Consider the following 15,950-nt stretch of genomic DNA (forward strand, 5'->3'; position numbering starts at 1 on the left):
CACAGGCTTCAAACTTTCGAGTGATCTTTTGATGTGTGCAATGAAGAAGTTAACAACTGAGTTTTACCAGTTCTTTCTTTGAAATGTCCTGTAATATCTGCTTCATCACTCTCATGTTAGCTGTAGCCCAGACTCTTGTTATCATGCACCATCATTATCACAATGGCTTTGTCTTTCTCTTACTTGAGTCTATTTTCCCATTTTTTTTTTTCTTGGAAGAATAATCTCAGCTCAGAACTCACCATGGTTCATTTTCCCCACAAGTCTAAACTCCTTTGCCTTGCTTTTCATGTGTGCTAAGTCGCATCTGACTCTGTGTGACCCTATGGACTGTAGCCCGCCAGGCTTTCTGTCCATGGGATTTTCCAGATACGAGTACTAGAGTGGGTTGCCATGCCACGGGATCTTCCAGGGGATCTTCTGGTGTCTCTTATGTCCCCTACATTGGCAGGTGGGTTCTTTACCACTAGAGCCACCCAGGAAGCCCCTTGCCTCACTTTAGCACTTGCTGTAAGTTAACCCAACTTTACTAACAAACAAATGTCCCACAGCTTTAGATATGAGCTCCCTCCTTAATCGGCAACCTCTGTGCTTATCCCAGGCTCACATGTTCATGCTCTTCCCCTAATTTAGGAAGTTTTTTTCCTTACCTTCCTAAATCCTAGCCATTCTTTGAGGCCAGGGCCCATCTTTTCTACAAAACCCTCTCTAACTCTGGCATTTAACATTGTCTCTCAATACTCAATATCTATAGCATTTTTAGACCGTTCCTCAGTGAAGCTTTAAATTATATTCAGTATGTATTAGTTTTAAGCTATTTATTTTCCCATGATCAGGTTGTAACCTCCTCCAGGGCAGTATCTTAAGGCAGTGTCCTACCATTACTATGGACTCACTTTGTTAAGCTAAATGAGAAAGACTTCTCAGTCTGACTGAAGTCTGGTAATAAACCTGAGATATGGTTAACACATATGATTATGTGGTTAACTCATAAAAGTAAAAATGACTTACATTTCAGTAAATGTTTACAATGTCCCAAACATTACCATGCACATTTATGAGCTTTTTATATGGTAAAAAGTCTTCATTTTTCAGATGAGGAAACTGAAACTTAGGGACATGAAATGACTTACTTAGAAGCTCACAGGGCTGAAAAGTGGAAGCCCTTCACTAAACCACAATGCTTTTCAGTCTTTTTTTCTTTTTCTTCTTTTCATGAAGATCTAACTTTATCAGTGTATATGGGGAGGATTAGAGACTATGCTCTATCAACCCCAATTCATTTAGGTTTTAATAGAGTAATGTTTGGAGTGCAGTGTGATGTGATCTTGTATTTAGTCTTACTGTTCCCTTTCTGATGAAAAGCACCAGCATCAGTTCACTTTTCCAACTCAGAGACCAGGAAATCATCTTCAGCATTGCTCTTTCCCTCACAGTCCTATGTCCTTTCATCATTAAGCTCAGTCAATTTTACTGCCACTATTTCTCTTGAATTTATTCCCTTCTTTTCATGTCTGCCACATCTTAGTCCAAGCTACCAGCAGTTACTATCTCTTTAAGAGAATCCTTACATCTACTTCTACTCTTATCTTCCCCAACTTGTTCTTCAGTTAGAATAAGCTTTTCTAAATGCAAATCTGATTATGTTTCCAAATCCCAAAGCACTTTATCAGGCTTCCAGCATTCATATAACAAACCCCTAAAACTTTAGTACAACCAACAATGCTCTTTGTGATCTGACATCATCTAATACCTCACCCCACTTTCTCTCTTGGTGTCTGATTCATTCTTCCAGCATCTCAAATATGCCTGCTTCTTCCCACTACTGGCTGTTTTCCTTACCTGGAACACTTCTCTTTCAGTTCAGTTCAGTTCAGTTGCTCAGTCATGTCCGACTCTTTGTGACCCCATGAACTGTAGCAGGCCAGGCCACACTTCTCTTTACTCTTTTCCTATTTTACACTGATCCTTCCTTCACTCTTACTGCCATTATAATTTTCTCAAGAAAGTGTTCCTTGACCTTCTTGATCAAGACAAACCTCTCTATAATGTATAATCTCTTAGCACCATGCAAGGCTCCTCCATCACTTATGAGTTGAACTTCGTATTTACTTCTCTGATTCCCATTGGTTTCTTTTCCCCACTGGACTAAAAGTTCTTTGGGGCAGGGCTAAGTTCAGCCCCTCACATAGATCTAGCTCACGATTAAATACTTTAAAAATACATGCTTAATGATTGACTTAATGAATGAATAATCACTACTGATGACTACCAGTCATTTCAGTTTGGCTAATGGTTTGATGTCAATTTGTGGACACCCAACCTCAGTTGACTCTTTCTACTACTGTGCCAACAATAATGGTATCCTAGATTTGTGGTCACATGATAAGTGAGTGAGCAAACCTACAGCTGGCACATTGTCACAGTCACTCTTAATCCCCACTTAAGCACGTGACTTTAAGTCGTCAGCATCATGTCTGTTTATAGTGAAGAACTACAAACTAAAATCCTCAATTCTGTCCTGAGGCAACATAAACATTGAATTCCCAGTACTGGGCAGATGTTGAGGCAGTTCAACTCAGAATAAGAAAGCACCATATTTAAAAAGCAGCTCTATGTAAGAGCTGATAAAGTACACTGACGAGCTTGAGACAAAGTGTTCTGAGTCTGGCTCTTGTTCTAATTTGTCTTTGGCATAGTGCAGAGCATGACCAGAAGGGGGTCTGGCTTGGGTTCCATCCATGAACATTTCTTTCTGAATTACCCAGAGGGCCTTATTATAAACCAGTGTTGTCTTTAAGACGATTGTACAACATGAGCTTGGAGGGTAATATAATAAACAAACGGCAAATTTTCAATATGATAACAAGATGAAACGGCTGCTCATCAGATTTTTCAAATGTCATTTGAAAGGGTCAAAAATGTACAAGAGACAAAAGATAGATTAAAAGATGAGGATTAATCACATTTATGTAAAAGACTCAAGGGTATAATGATGAGCTGCAGTTTATCTTAGAATGTCATTTATTTGCAAAATGCTACCAAGTAGCTGGGTAATAATTCAGAGAATTCATAATGACTTAAAAGACTACGGCCTTAATGGAGTTTTTTCTATTTTACTTATTAAGATTGCCTTAATAATTCATGCATGGCAATACCTTTAATGAGCAACTAAATCTCACGTATCTCATTTAAACTTGGCAACTCTGCTGACAGTTAATATAGTCTTGTACCCCTGAGCCAGCAATTGTAGAGGAGCCCTGGGCTGTTAGTAACCGAAACCACCCCATTTATGAAAATCCCAGGAAAACTTATGCCCTAGATGAATGGCTGAATTTTATGATCATTTGCTAGGAAGATTTATTCTTTCTTCATTTGTGGAAGGGAGAGAATGATAATGAGCCCAAACTATAACTCCTATTCCATGGACTGCATTGGTTGCTTTGCTTCTTTCTTAAAGGCAGCAACTGATTATCTTTCTACTTAGATGGTGAAAAGAGAGAGAGGCATGTAACACTATCCCACCAGGCAAGGTGAATTCTCTGCTTTTCTCCAACACGAAAGTGAATATACAGATAGTTAAGACAACTTTTCTACCAGCATCTACCACTCAGTTTTATAAGATACTGTCATTTCTTAAAGACACAAGGAAGAAGCATTCACAATTGTTTTTCACATAAAAGAATGTTCCAGGTGATAATTCTCAACATACTGCTCACAACAAAATTTCAAAAGTAAACAGCAATTTTAGTACACATTTATGTGCTACATCCATTTAATATGATACCACTCACTGCTATATTTACAGTAGTCTAACTGACAGAAAATAGACTCCATTTAAATCCATTAAGACTTGTTCTTGGCATAATGAACTTGTTTTTGGCATAATAAATTAGAGAAGCTTACTAATCTGGCCACTGTTTTCTTTCATATACCATTTGAAAAATATACTAGAGATAAAAGTCAGTAAAGACTTGGATTTGGGGAAAACACAGAACAATGTCACCATAAAAACTGGTTTCTTTTTTACTTATTTACAGCACTTTAATAAATGCATGCATGACAATATCATCAACATGTAACAAAATCTCATATAACATTTAATCTTGCTGTGCTGAAATTGGACACGAAAATTATATCGCATTTGGGTTCACTACATGCAGAAACATTCATACCTGGTGTAAGGCGGGAGAGGCACAGTGATTCTGGTCCACTTGTTGAAAGTATCTGACACCAGGATGCGCTGCAGGTGATAGCGACTGCATTCAACATTGGTAGGCAAACAGTCCCTTATCAATGGATGCCAGGACAATCCAAGATCTATCGAGTATTCCAATTCAATAGCTGAAACAGAAGGCATTATTCTGGTTAGAAATACATATCTGATGATCCAGGAACCATGATTACTTATGTTTTCATATGTTTTAATTTATTGTTTTATATACAGTTAAAAGCAAGCATAGTAACAGTTAAAATTGATATGTTTGTTATTTAATCTAATAGTTATGGGACATATGTTATACAAATATATAAATTAGATATCAATTACATATTACAATAACTATAGTATATTTTGGCTGTTTATTTAAAGGTCAACATACAAATACAGAACATAGCAACTGTATATTACAATGGTTCCTTTTAAAATAGTTTAAAAAAATTGAGCAGACTTTTCAAAATTTAACCATTCTATAGGGATCCTGACCAACTTATGCCAAATTTTCTCTTGATTAGGAGAAACTCCTAAGAAATTGAAAAATCTCTTTTATACTCTTATATAACCTTGCTTTGTTGTGTTATGGAATATACTGGGAAATCAGAGAAGTAAAAGAAGTAGCTGAAAGTCATGAAATTCATGCCCAAATGGGCAATCAGGCTGTGGGTCTACAGAAAGAGATTTTTTCCCTTTCTCTTCCTCCAAAACATTCAACCTATACCCTATGTTTTATATTTCTCTCTCTAGTCCCTTCTTGACATTATAAACTACTTCAGACCACACCTCCCTATTGAAATTGCCTTCTCTAAGACCATGATTCTCAGTCTTGGTTGCACAATGAAATCACCTGGGTACATTTAGAAAGTACCAATGTCAGAGTCCCATTTGCAGAGATTGGGATTTCACTCTTATGGGGCAGGCCAAGATGTTGGGAGCTTTAAAGTTCCCTGGGGGCACTTTCCTGTGCAGCCAGCATGGTACCACTCACTGCTCTAAGGCTCCTGGTGGCCTTTTTAGTTAATTACAATGGCTTGTCTCACTATTCATTGTTCCTGTCTTCCCTTCAGCACTGGACATTATTGATGGCTCCCTGATTCTTGAAATGTCCCTTTCTTTTGCAAGACATTATTCTGAATCTCCTGTCTTATTTCCTTCTGACTTCTCTGCTAACTAGCCCAGCTATGGGCATCTTTCCAGACTCCATCTCTGGCCTTCTATTCTACACATACCCTCCTTGGGCTTCAACTATTATTTCTGTGCCCAAATATCCCAATTTTGCATCTCAAAGTTGGTTTTATTCATTCAGCAAATTTGTTCAGCCTGGCATTGTGCTGGATGCTGGCATAGTGTGATGGACAGTACAAAATTCCTGTTTTCTACATTGTAAGCCCTCCACATTAAAGGATATCTCTACCTCAAACTATTTGCACCAAACTAAATAAAAACTCATTTTCTCTCATAAATAACATCTCTTCTTTATTTATTTGAAATTGGAGGATAATTGCTTTACAATATTGTGTTAGTTTTTGCCATACATCAACATGAATCAGCAATAGGTATACATGTAAACATCTCTTCTTAACTACCAAATTCTCTCAGTGATAATGCTCCTGCATTAGTTTTCTGGGTTTAAAATTTAGAAATTATTTTAGAAAATTTACCTCTTTCTTCTTTACCCTTTATGTTCAACATGTCACCTGGTTTTGAGGTCTGCTGCTGCTTTCCTTTTGGTCTTCAGTGTCTCATACTAGTTTTATCTCTTCTATTTGTGTTCATGGCAAGTAGTGCATGTTTTCATCACCTCCTACAGAGACGTCCACCAACACTTCTTTGCCAGGATTCTTCTTTACCCACCTTCATTGGTTCCCGGGCTAATCTCCTTGAAATCCACCATACTATTCCCCTGCACTCAAGCCCTCTTATTCATGACTTTGTCAAGCACAAATTCCTATGCTTGCCTTTTAATGCCCTTCTTAATTTGCTGCCAACAAAGATTCGCCACTTTCCTCTTTTATTTTTTTATTCAGTTCAATCTTTCTCAAGAAGTTTCCCTACTCTACAGTAGAAAATACACACGTCTGGGCTTACATGGGCAGAGTCTCAGTCCTGGTTCCGCTGCAGTCTGGCTGGCCATGTCATAACTTACCTCTTTGGTTTCTCATTGACTGTGTCTATGGACAGTGGGTGGGTGTCTAGGACCCAAAGTCCCTTTGTGTTTTCAAAATTAGCACTCTGCCCTCCTCCATTAGATGCAAATATTGTCTATTCAGGCGGGTCTGCTCATAGTATTCCCATGGACCAGGAGAACTCCCACATTATGCTATCAGACAGCTTGGGGTATCTTCTTCCTCACTCACCCTTCAAATTCACTCCAACTGTCAATGCTTACTTGAGACTTAGCTTCTTTGTGCAATTTCCCAAACTTCTAGGATTGGCCATCCATTGGTTATCTCTCCCTTGGCTGAACTCCTTACAGTTTTGCATGAGTACCACTCCATCAAGCATTTGATTTAGTCATTTATTGGACTTTAACTTTCTGAAGCATCCCCTCAACTAGACTGTGTACCTTGTAAAGACAGGCTATATACCTTATACTTTCTCAAGTTCCACCTCTACTGACTGGTTTATGCTGATTGATTGAGTCCAAGGTAGAAAGAGCACTTCTGAGTTTTTCCCTAAGATCTGTCCATTAAGTTCAGCCTAATGGAAATATGAAAAATCTGGATTTTGCAGGACCTTGGAAGTAACAAATTTCTCTAGATTTTAGGCCCCAAGAATCTAAAATAGAACAGGTCCTTGTGAACATTCTAGTTTAGATCTCTTGGAAGAACAGTGATACAGGGTGGTGAAAGACTAGGAAGTCCCCAGAATCTTGATGGATCTGCAAATTCCAGTGAAGTGTCCAATTATGCAATGATGGCAGCGTTTATTGCTCCTAAGATACGTCCCTGTATGTGTATGTATGTGTATGTGTGTGTGTGTGTATGTGTGTGTAAGGTATGTGTGTAGGTACACAACCTAGAAGATGAAAACTAGTCAGAGTCAGGGTGGTTTAGACTATACTATGATCCACAGTGGCAGAAAGTATTAGGCAAAATGGTAACAACAAAATTTCATGAATCCTGGGAGAATGGAAAGGAGACAATAACGTGACTAATCTAAAGCCCTATCAATTAAAACACATGTAAAACCCTGTGTGTGTAAATCCTACTGCTGACTCTGACATTCCTTATGTGATAAGACTCTTTTATTCTGTAAATATGATACCTAAAAATTCTGGATTTAGGAAGGAGAGGTTGGGATGTATGGAGAGAAAATGTAGAAAGAGTTAGTTGCTCAATCGTGTACAACTCCTCACACCTCCAAGGACTATGGTAGCCCTCCAGGCTCCTCTGTCCATGGAATTCTCCAGGCAAGAATACTGGAGTGTGTTGCCATTCCCTTCTCCAGGAGATCTTCCTGACCCAGGGATCAAATCCAGGTCTCCTGCACTGCAGATAGATTGTTTACTGTCTGAGCCACCAGGAGGAGACAGTAACAAGGAAACTTACATAACCATATGTAAAATAGATAGCCAACGGGAATTTGCTATATGACTCAGGGAACTCAAACTGGTACTCTGTAACAACCTAGACAGGTGGGATGTGGAGGGAGGTGGCAGAGAGGTTCAAGAGGGAGGGATATATGTATACTGATTCATGTTGGTGACTGATTCATGTTGATGTTTGACAGAAACCAACACAATTCTGTAAAACATTTATCCTTCAATTAAAAAATAAATTTAAAAAATCTGGAGTTACAAAATGATACAAATCTTTGGGTATCACATATATAAAAGAAGTCTTCATGAACATATACTTAAAATAAGTTTACATTCTGAGGCTTTCTCAAACTCAAATTACCCACAACATTATTAAGAATGCAGTTGTGGTTTGACTGAAAGTGCACTCGTGTTTTACTTAGAGACTTCTTGGAGGTATAGTTCAGTCCTTTGGCTGTGGCAGTCACAGATGCCCATTTATACATGCTTGCTGCTCCAGCTAGAAAGGTAACACTCACCATAACAAGAATCTGTGACCGAGCAGGAGGCAGCAAAGTCTATCTGTAGGAAGGAATCCTCATTCACAGCAATGTCCGTGGTGACCACATAACGGGTGCTGGCCTTTTCAATGAAGACAAGGGCATCACCTGTAGAGCCACACACAGGCATCTTGGTGCCTCCGGGGTGAAGCAGCCACTTCCTACTATCCAGAGTTGTGAAATCATCCTCCAAGACTGTATTGCCAGAAATATTTCCACCAATGAGGATCTGAAATATATTTTTTAAATAAAAACTTTTCAGTTTGGTTTTGAGACATGAGAAAGGTCAGTCCTTTTTTTGTTGGTTTTTATCCATCAGATTGCTCACAACTGGCATTATTCAGCAAGCATAATGTTAGGGGGCCTTCAGAATGCTCCTGTTTATGTGGTCTGCTTGCCCATCTGGCAAGGAGCTACAGAAACAAATTGAAAGTCTGACAAAACCATTCACAGCCTTCATGGGCCAAATTGTGCCTTTGGAAACTACATGCACCCAAGCTGGGAATGCAAAATTTGGTTATATGTGATTTTTCCAAGTAAAATTTCTATTTAGGAACAGTTGTACCCTAAGGCATTTCAGTTCCAATTCTTTGCAGGGATTCTACCGTTTGTTAACAGATTCTTTGAGTTCTATTGGATATGCATTTTATTATGTATGAAGATCCTTTAGAACTGTTCATAAGGATGTTAGGGAGATTTACTTATTTTTTTTCCTTCAAAGGTTAGGAAAGAGGATATGGGAACTACTGTATGTGGCACAAATGCTAATTTGCACATTTTCCTTTTCAGAGAATTATAGCCTTGAATCATGCTTAAAAAGTCCCTCTAACCATATGGCAGAACCCTCTATGAGCAGGACCTGGGCCTTCTGTTGTGTCATTCATTTTTATAGGCTCAGGCATTTGACGAACTAGAGAATGAAAGGAAGCTAAATGCCATGTCTAATCTAGCAACATGCCCTTGAGTAAGACCCAACTTGTGGGTCCTGGACCTCCTCTACTGAGCGAGGGGTTGGCCTAACTGCTTTCTAAAGCCATATTCAGCGCAAATGACAAAATTATAATAGTTAGTCTTGAAGGGACTGACCTGGTCGATAACCCAGGGACTGTAGAAGTGCCCATTTTCAGATGGTTGCCACCAGCGGAGGCGAGTAGAAGCAGAACGGGCTTTCAGAGGTATCTCCAGGGCGATGTATCTGCCCACATTGCTGGAGTTGCTGAAAAGGAACTCTTGAAGGAGACTCCACGAGAGGCCACCATTGAGAGAATACTGTAGAAGCACAGGTTGGCTCCTGGGATCTGGAACACCTTTACCACATCCCAGTCTCATGAAGAACTGCACAAATCTGATACAAGCAAAATTTACTGTAGACAAGTGCACAGGGTAATAGGGGGAACTCACAGATTTAATGAATATGATGATTTAATGAACATTCAAAGTAATTGTTCCAAAGTTTGACTTCCCTTTTAAATGTGAAAGGGAGTTAGTAAAATGTGAAGTCTGAAAAAAGGCTACTCTGTACCCATATTGATATTTGGTATCCCTCCACCCGGTCACCCACCAACAAGGGAGTGTCTGAGGGATTTGAACATTCATCCTACCCTCTGGCTATTCTTACTCTTGCCTGGAAAATCCCATGGGCGGAGGAGCCTGGTGGGCTGCAGTCCATGGGGTCGTGAAGAGTCGGATACGACTGAGTGACTTCCCTTTCACTTTTCACTTTCATGCACTGGAGAAGGAAATGGCAACCCACTCCAGTATTCTTGCCTGGAGAATCCCAGGGACGGAGGAGCCTGGTGGGCTGCCATCTATGGGGTCACACAGAGTCGGAAACGACTGAAGTGACTTAGCAGTAGCAGCTGGCTATTTTTAAGAAGATGGGAGCAGTCCAAAGGCTGTCCAAATTTGGGAGTGTGTATTGCTACCTATCTAAGATAAATCTGTATCCTTGTCTTTAGTATCTGAAACTGAAAGAATGCAGTTAATGTAGTTTATGTCATTTATCCACAAAATCATCCAATCCCATCTTTTACCAGTAGTTTTTCAGATCTCATATTATTGGTTTTGTGAGACACTTTTAAATTCACCAGTTGTAGCACCTCTTTGTGAAAGGCCAGACATTTTTTGGAAGAGGTGTGTTAAGCTTGAGCCTCTTTTCTGCGTTTTGTGCCAGGAGCAGGGGAGCATGAGTGTGGGGTGGTGTGGATGGTGGGCAGTGCCAGCCTCTGACTCTTGCTGCATCTGGGATGGATGACACTGGCCATCGAAAGATGTGGCAGTCAGCCAGTGGCAGCCTTCCCAGCTGGCAGGGAGGTGGACAGAGCGGCAGCTGGGCTGCCAATGAAAACCAGCTCACATGTTATCTTTGGCAGGAGAGCTGTTGGTTCCTGGTCTGGCTGCTGCGTTAGCTGGTAATGCAAAATACATTTCCTATGTAACGCAATACACATACCCAATTATGAATGCATGTCAAACATATGAAATATATTGGGGCATACAATAAAAGTTATCAGTTCCATATATAAAATCATTCATTCTTCATGGGTTCCTCCCCTCCCCCATATCCACTATCAGAATATTCATTTACCTTATAACCCTGAGAAAACTGGGATTTTACATGGAGCATTTTGAGGTCAATATATGCAAATCCTACACAGCATGCTACTGAGATGAGATAAATAATGGAGTTTTTAACATTGGATTAATGAAAAAATACATGGTTACTGCCTTGTAAAGATTTTACCTATAAAAACAATAATTGTTTTCAGAGAAACACTTTTAGTATATTGTCTACTTGTATTGGGAAAATGTTTATATTAATTTAGTTATAGATAAACCACATAAGAATTATTTAGAAAAGCCTAATAATTTCTAAATTAGAGAACTCAGTTGCCAGTGATAATTCTTAGATAAAGAGCAGCAAATTAAACCATATGCATTAAAATAGGATGGAGATAAATAAAATCTTGCTTTCTGTAACTGTAAAATTATTCTTATAGATAGAATTATATTTTATATGAAGCATGATCAAACTTATAATGCAATAAATGAAACAACTTAAGAGAAAGAGGAGGATATGTTAAAATATATTTTAAGATACTCTGAAATATTTCAAAAGATAGGACATGATTTCTTTATTCACTTGCAAAAATAGGTCAGGGTTCCATTTTATACATTTTAAACTGTATTTCTTATTTTCCTGGCTAAGTTTTTGGCTCATCATATGATCAAGGGATACACATCTTGACAGGACATAATCCTCGGAGCCAGTTTAAAATGTTTGCTTCTGAGTGACTGTGCTTAATTTAGAAAATGAGTGACTCAAATGTATGAGCAAATCATTGGAAAGAAATGCTTATAAACAACAAGCCTACACTTTAGATGTTCTTAAATTGTTAATGGATATAAAATTAATGGCGAATAATCTGTGAGCACATTGAATTTCAATTAAGCTTTCTCCTGAGCATGGTAAATAATTTCTACATAGACCAGGTGTAATGAAAAGTATTCTGTAGAAGGTAGATAAAGAAGATTATGTTCTTAAAGATAAAGCAAGGTAAACATTGTCATTTCCTGGTCACCACCTAGTAGAAGACCACGTATTAGCCTCTTTCTGTTTAGCTCCGTTTCATTTCTGATCCAGTTATTGCATGATCTCTCTCAGTTTTAGAATGAAAATTGTGTAAACTGTGTCTTAATGGAGGCTTTGACAAGCCAGAAGCATAGCATTTCCAATGGGAGGCCATGTCCTTGGGATCTCTGCTTCTTTTTGACTTGATTATGTTCTGCTACTTTACATTACAAGGTAGTTCTTCAACAGCATTTAAAAATGATTACCTAGCATGTGATAAATCCAGATCTCGTGTCATCAACATGCGTAAGCCATCTTCATTGAAAAAGAGGTTGTTTCCACTGGAAAGGATTCCACACTTCCGAGATGGCTTTCCACCACTCATTAATAAGAATCTATCAGATTCTAGCTGGCCTGAAACGAATGGAAAATGTGGTTTACCTGTGATCGCAAATATAGCCATATATTTTTAAAAAGAATATGCCAAATGTTTTGTGTAGTTTTAAAATATGAAGTCACAAATACTGAAGTCATAGATTTGGGGGATAAGAGGTCTTTTCAACATTTTAGCTTGTTTGAATCGTTTAACGTTGGCTGTATAATTTAAGAGTCCACATGACAAAGGAAGGGGGCCTTTCCCTAGTATCTATGGTCCAGCCAAACTGTTCCCTCCATTCTGCTCCTTTGTAAAAACAGACACTGGCTGGTCAGAGTGGGTCAGTTCAGAATTAAAGAAGGGTAATGAGACCTTTCCACTGACTTCTTTACTGTGTCCTTGCTACTGAGAGGACAGTATCAGGCCAGTGTTATATAGTATTTTAAAAGCTACAGTTTTAATGTGAGAAATTTCAGTGTAATTTAATATTTCCTATTAAATAATGTCTTTCGAAACCAACTCACCAATCTCTTCAGTTATTCACCTTTTTTGATTGTGGTAAAGGCATAATACATTAATTTTGCCATTTAACCATTTTAAAATGAATGATTCAATGGCATTTAGTCCATTCATAATGTTGTGCAACCATCACTGCTAGCTAGCTCCAGAATTTTCATTACCCATAAAGGAAATCTTGTACCCAGTAAGCAATTGATCTCCCTTTTCCCCTCACCCACCCCGCTGGCAACCATTAATCTTCTTTCTGTTTCTATGGATTTGCCTATTTTGAGTGCTTCGTAAAAATATGACATGTGTTTGATTTCTTTGACTTAGCATAATGCTTTCAAGATTCATCTATACTGCAGCATGTATCAGTATTTCATTCCTTTTTATAACTAAATATTATTCCATTGTAATGATATACCTAAACCTAACTTTAAAGTATACCTTGAAGCCATAGATACATTGCAAAACATTCGCAGGCAACTTGGGAAAAAAAAAATCCAGTCCCATTTTTCTAACCTAGATATGGACTTCCCTGATGGTTCAGTGGTAAAGAATCCATCTGCAACGTAGAAGATGTGGGTTTGATCCCTGGGGTGGGCAGAACCCCTGGGGAAGGAAATGGCAACCCACTCCAGTATTCTTGCTTGGGAAATCCCATGGACAGAGGAGCCTGGCAGGCTCCAGTCTATAGAGTTGCAAAGAGTTGGACATGACTTAGTGACTATTCCACCACCACCACCATTTTAACACACATAGCTATCACATTTAAGACTTTCTCTTATGAGAACGTTTTCCCAATTTTAGCAGAGTGCATATCCAATGCATATACAATTGTGAATAATTTCAATCATTATAGTACACGTTTTTCTACATTGTCATCCAAGATTAACTCTTTATATAGACATTTTCCAAAATTATCATTGATTAGAAATTACATATGATAGAAAATGGGGTGAAAAAACCTTACTTTTTCTTAATTATTGTCTTGTTCACTCTTGCTGATTTTGTTTCAAAAACAGAATCCTATGAAGTTCAGAACTAAACAAAGGCACAGGTGGTTCCAAATGTAATGAAAAATAATGAAATATTAGGATGAAATTTAGTAGCTCAGCTGGTAAAGAATCTGCCTGCAAGGCAGGAGACCTTGGTTTGATTCCCGGGTCGGGAAGATCTACTGGAGAAGAGATAGGGTACCCACTTCAGTATTCTGGCCTGGAGAATTCCATGGACTATATAGTCCATGGGGTTGCAAGGAGTTGGATATGACTGAGTGACTTTCACTAATGATTACTTTTATATTACAAATTGTGTGTGTGTGTGTGTGTGTGAATTGCTCAGTCATGTCCAACTCTTTGTGACCCCATGGACTGTAGCCCTCCAGGCTCCTCTGCCTATGGGATTCTCCAGGCAAGAATACTGAAGTGGGTTGCCATTTCCTTCTCCAGGGGATCTTCTGGACCCAGGGATCAAACCCAGGGATCCTCCCTTTAATGCAGGAGACCTGGGTTCAATCCCTGAGCTGGAAGATCCCCTGGAGAAGGGAATGGCTACCCACTCCAGTATTCTTGCCTGGAGAATCCCATGGACAGAGAAGCCTAGTGGGATACAGTCCATAAGGTCACAAAGAATCAGACATGACTGAAGTGACAGCACACACAAACTGTGCTTAATGTGTAAACTCTTTCACAAAGTTATATAGGTTTCATAAGAAAAGATTACCTTCAAAATCATCCTTGAGAAAATCAGGATTTTTGGTGCTTATTTTACAGGTTGGACCTGAATAACCAGGATCACATATACACTTGGTTCCATTGATACAACTCCCGTGTCCGTTACACATCTCTTCACATTGTGGACCAATATAGACATTATCAATAGCCCATGTCACTGGCTGTGAGCCAGCAGAATAAAACCCTTGGTACCATCTGAAACGCACAGATCTGGAAAAGAGATACAAGTCTTTCAAAAGCTAACCAACAGAACAATATCTTCAAAGTAAGCACATCTGATCAGTGAGCAGGGGGCAGTTACCACTTCTGCACCACACTCAAGTAGAAAACAAGGTTCAAATATTCAAGGCCACAAATGACATTCCTCAATCTCTAGGATGTTGCCAATAAAGTTCCTGCTTTCTACAAGCCTTTCCCAATAGTGTCACTGTCAAAACTCCACCTGAGTTTCTATCTTTTTCAACACTGACTTTCTTGGTGAGGCATTTTCCATTAATTAATTAATTATCTATGGGGCTTCCCAGCTCAAATGGTAAAGAATATTCCTGGAATGCCAGAGACCTGGGTTTGATCCCTGGGTCAGGATGATTCCTTGGAGAAGGAAATGGCAACCCACTCCAGTATTCTTGCCTGGAAGATCCTGTAGACAGAGGAGCCTGGTGAGCTACAGTCCATGGGGTCACAAAGAGTCGGACACGTCTGAGTGATTAACACACACACAAGCTCTGTATAGGCTTCCCTGGTGGCTCAGATGGTAAAGAATCAGCCTGCAATGCAGGAGACCTGGGCTTGATCCCGGGTCAGGAAGATCCCCTGGAGAAGGGAGTGGCAACCCACTCCAGAATTCTTGTCTGGAGAATTCCATGGACAGAGGACCCTGGCAGGCTACTGTCCATGGGCTGGCAAAGAGTTGGACACAACTGAAGCGACTTAGCATGCGTGCTTTGTTAACTAGTCTTTTTAAAATGAACTTAAAATTCTCATAATATGAAAGTAATAATTAACTACTTAAAGTGTACAATTTGGTGGTGTTTAGTACATCCACATTGTTAGCTTGCTATCATCTCCATCAAGTTCCAAGACATTTTCTTCACGCTAAGGAAATCCTGCACTTATTAGCAGTCACTTTTGATTCTCCCCTACACCTAGCTCCTGAAAACCACTAAGCTATTTCCTGTCTCAGTGGATTTACCTATTCTAGATATTACATATAAATGGAATCATACACCATGTGACCTTTACTGTCTGGCTTTAATCCCCTATCATAGCAGGGTTAATCCATGCTATAGCAAGTATCAGAATTATATTCTTTTTATGACTGAATAATATTACATTGTATGGCTAAACCACCTTATTTATTCATTGATCAACTGATGGACATTTTTTGTTTCCACTTTTTGGCTACTGTGAATAGTGCTTTTATGAATATTTCTGTACAAATATTTGCTTGAATACCTGTTTTCAATTTTT

At 39.0% G+C, this 15,950-nt stretch overlaps 1 protein-coding gene across 1 annotated transcript in view; it reads right to left on the reverse strand.

Moving 5' to 3' along the window:
* RELN (reelin) overlaps window positions 1–15,950 on the reverse strand; it is a 536,555-nt gene that overhangs the window by 50,752 nt on the left and 469,853 nt on the right. Inside the window, exons 42-46 of the mRNA XM_052638374.1 lie at window positions 14,470–14,690; window positions 12,134–12,281; window positions 9,383–9,641; window positions 8,276–8,525; window positions 4,176–4,344 (exon numbers count right to left, since the gene is read on the reverse strand). Of these exons, the coding sequence (XP_052494334.1) occupies window positions 4,176–4,344; window positions 8,276–8,525; window positions 9,383–9,641; window positions 12,134–12,281; window positions 14,470–14,690 (1,047 nt within the window). The remainder of the gene's footprint in view (window positions 1–4,175; window positions 4,345–8,275; window positions 8,526–9,382; window positions 9,642–12,133; window positions 12,282–14,469; window positions 14,691–15,950) is intronic.

The sequence above is a fragment of the Budorcas taxicolor genome, chromosome 4 (assembly GCF_023091745.1).
Source record: "Budorcas taxicolor isolate Tak-1 chromosome 4, Takin1.1, whole genome shotgun sequence".
Classification (NCBI taxonomy): Eukaryota; Metazoa; Chordata; class Mammalia; order Artiodactyla; family Bovidae; genus Budorcas; species Budorcas taxicolor.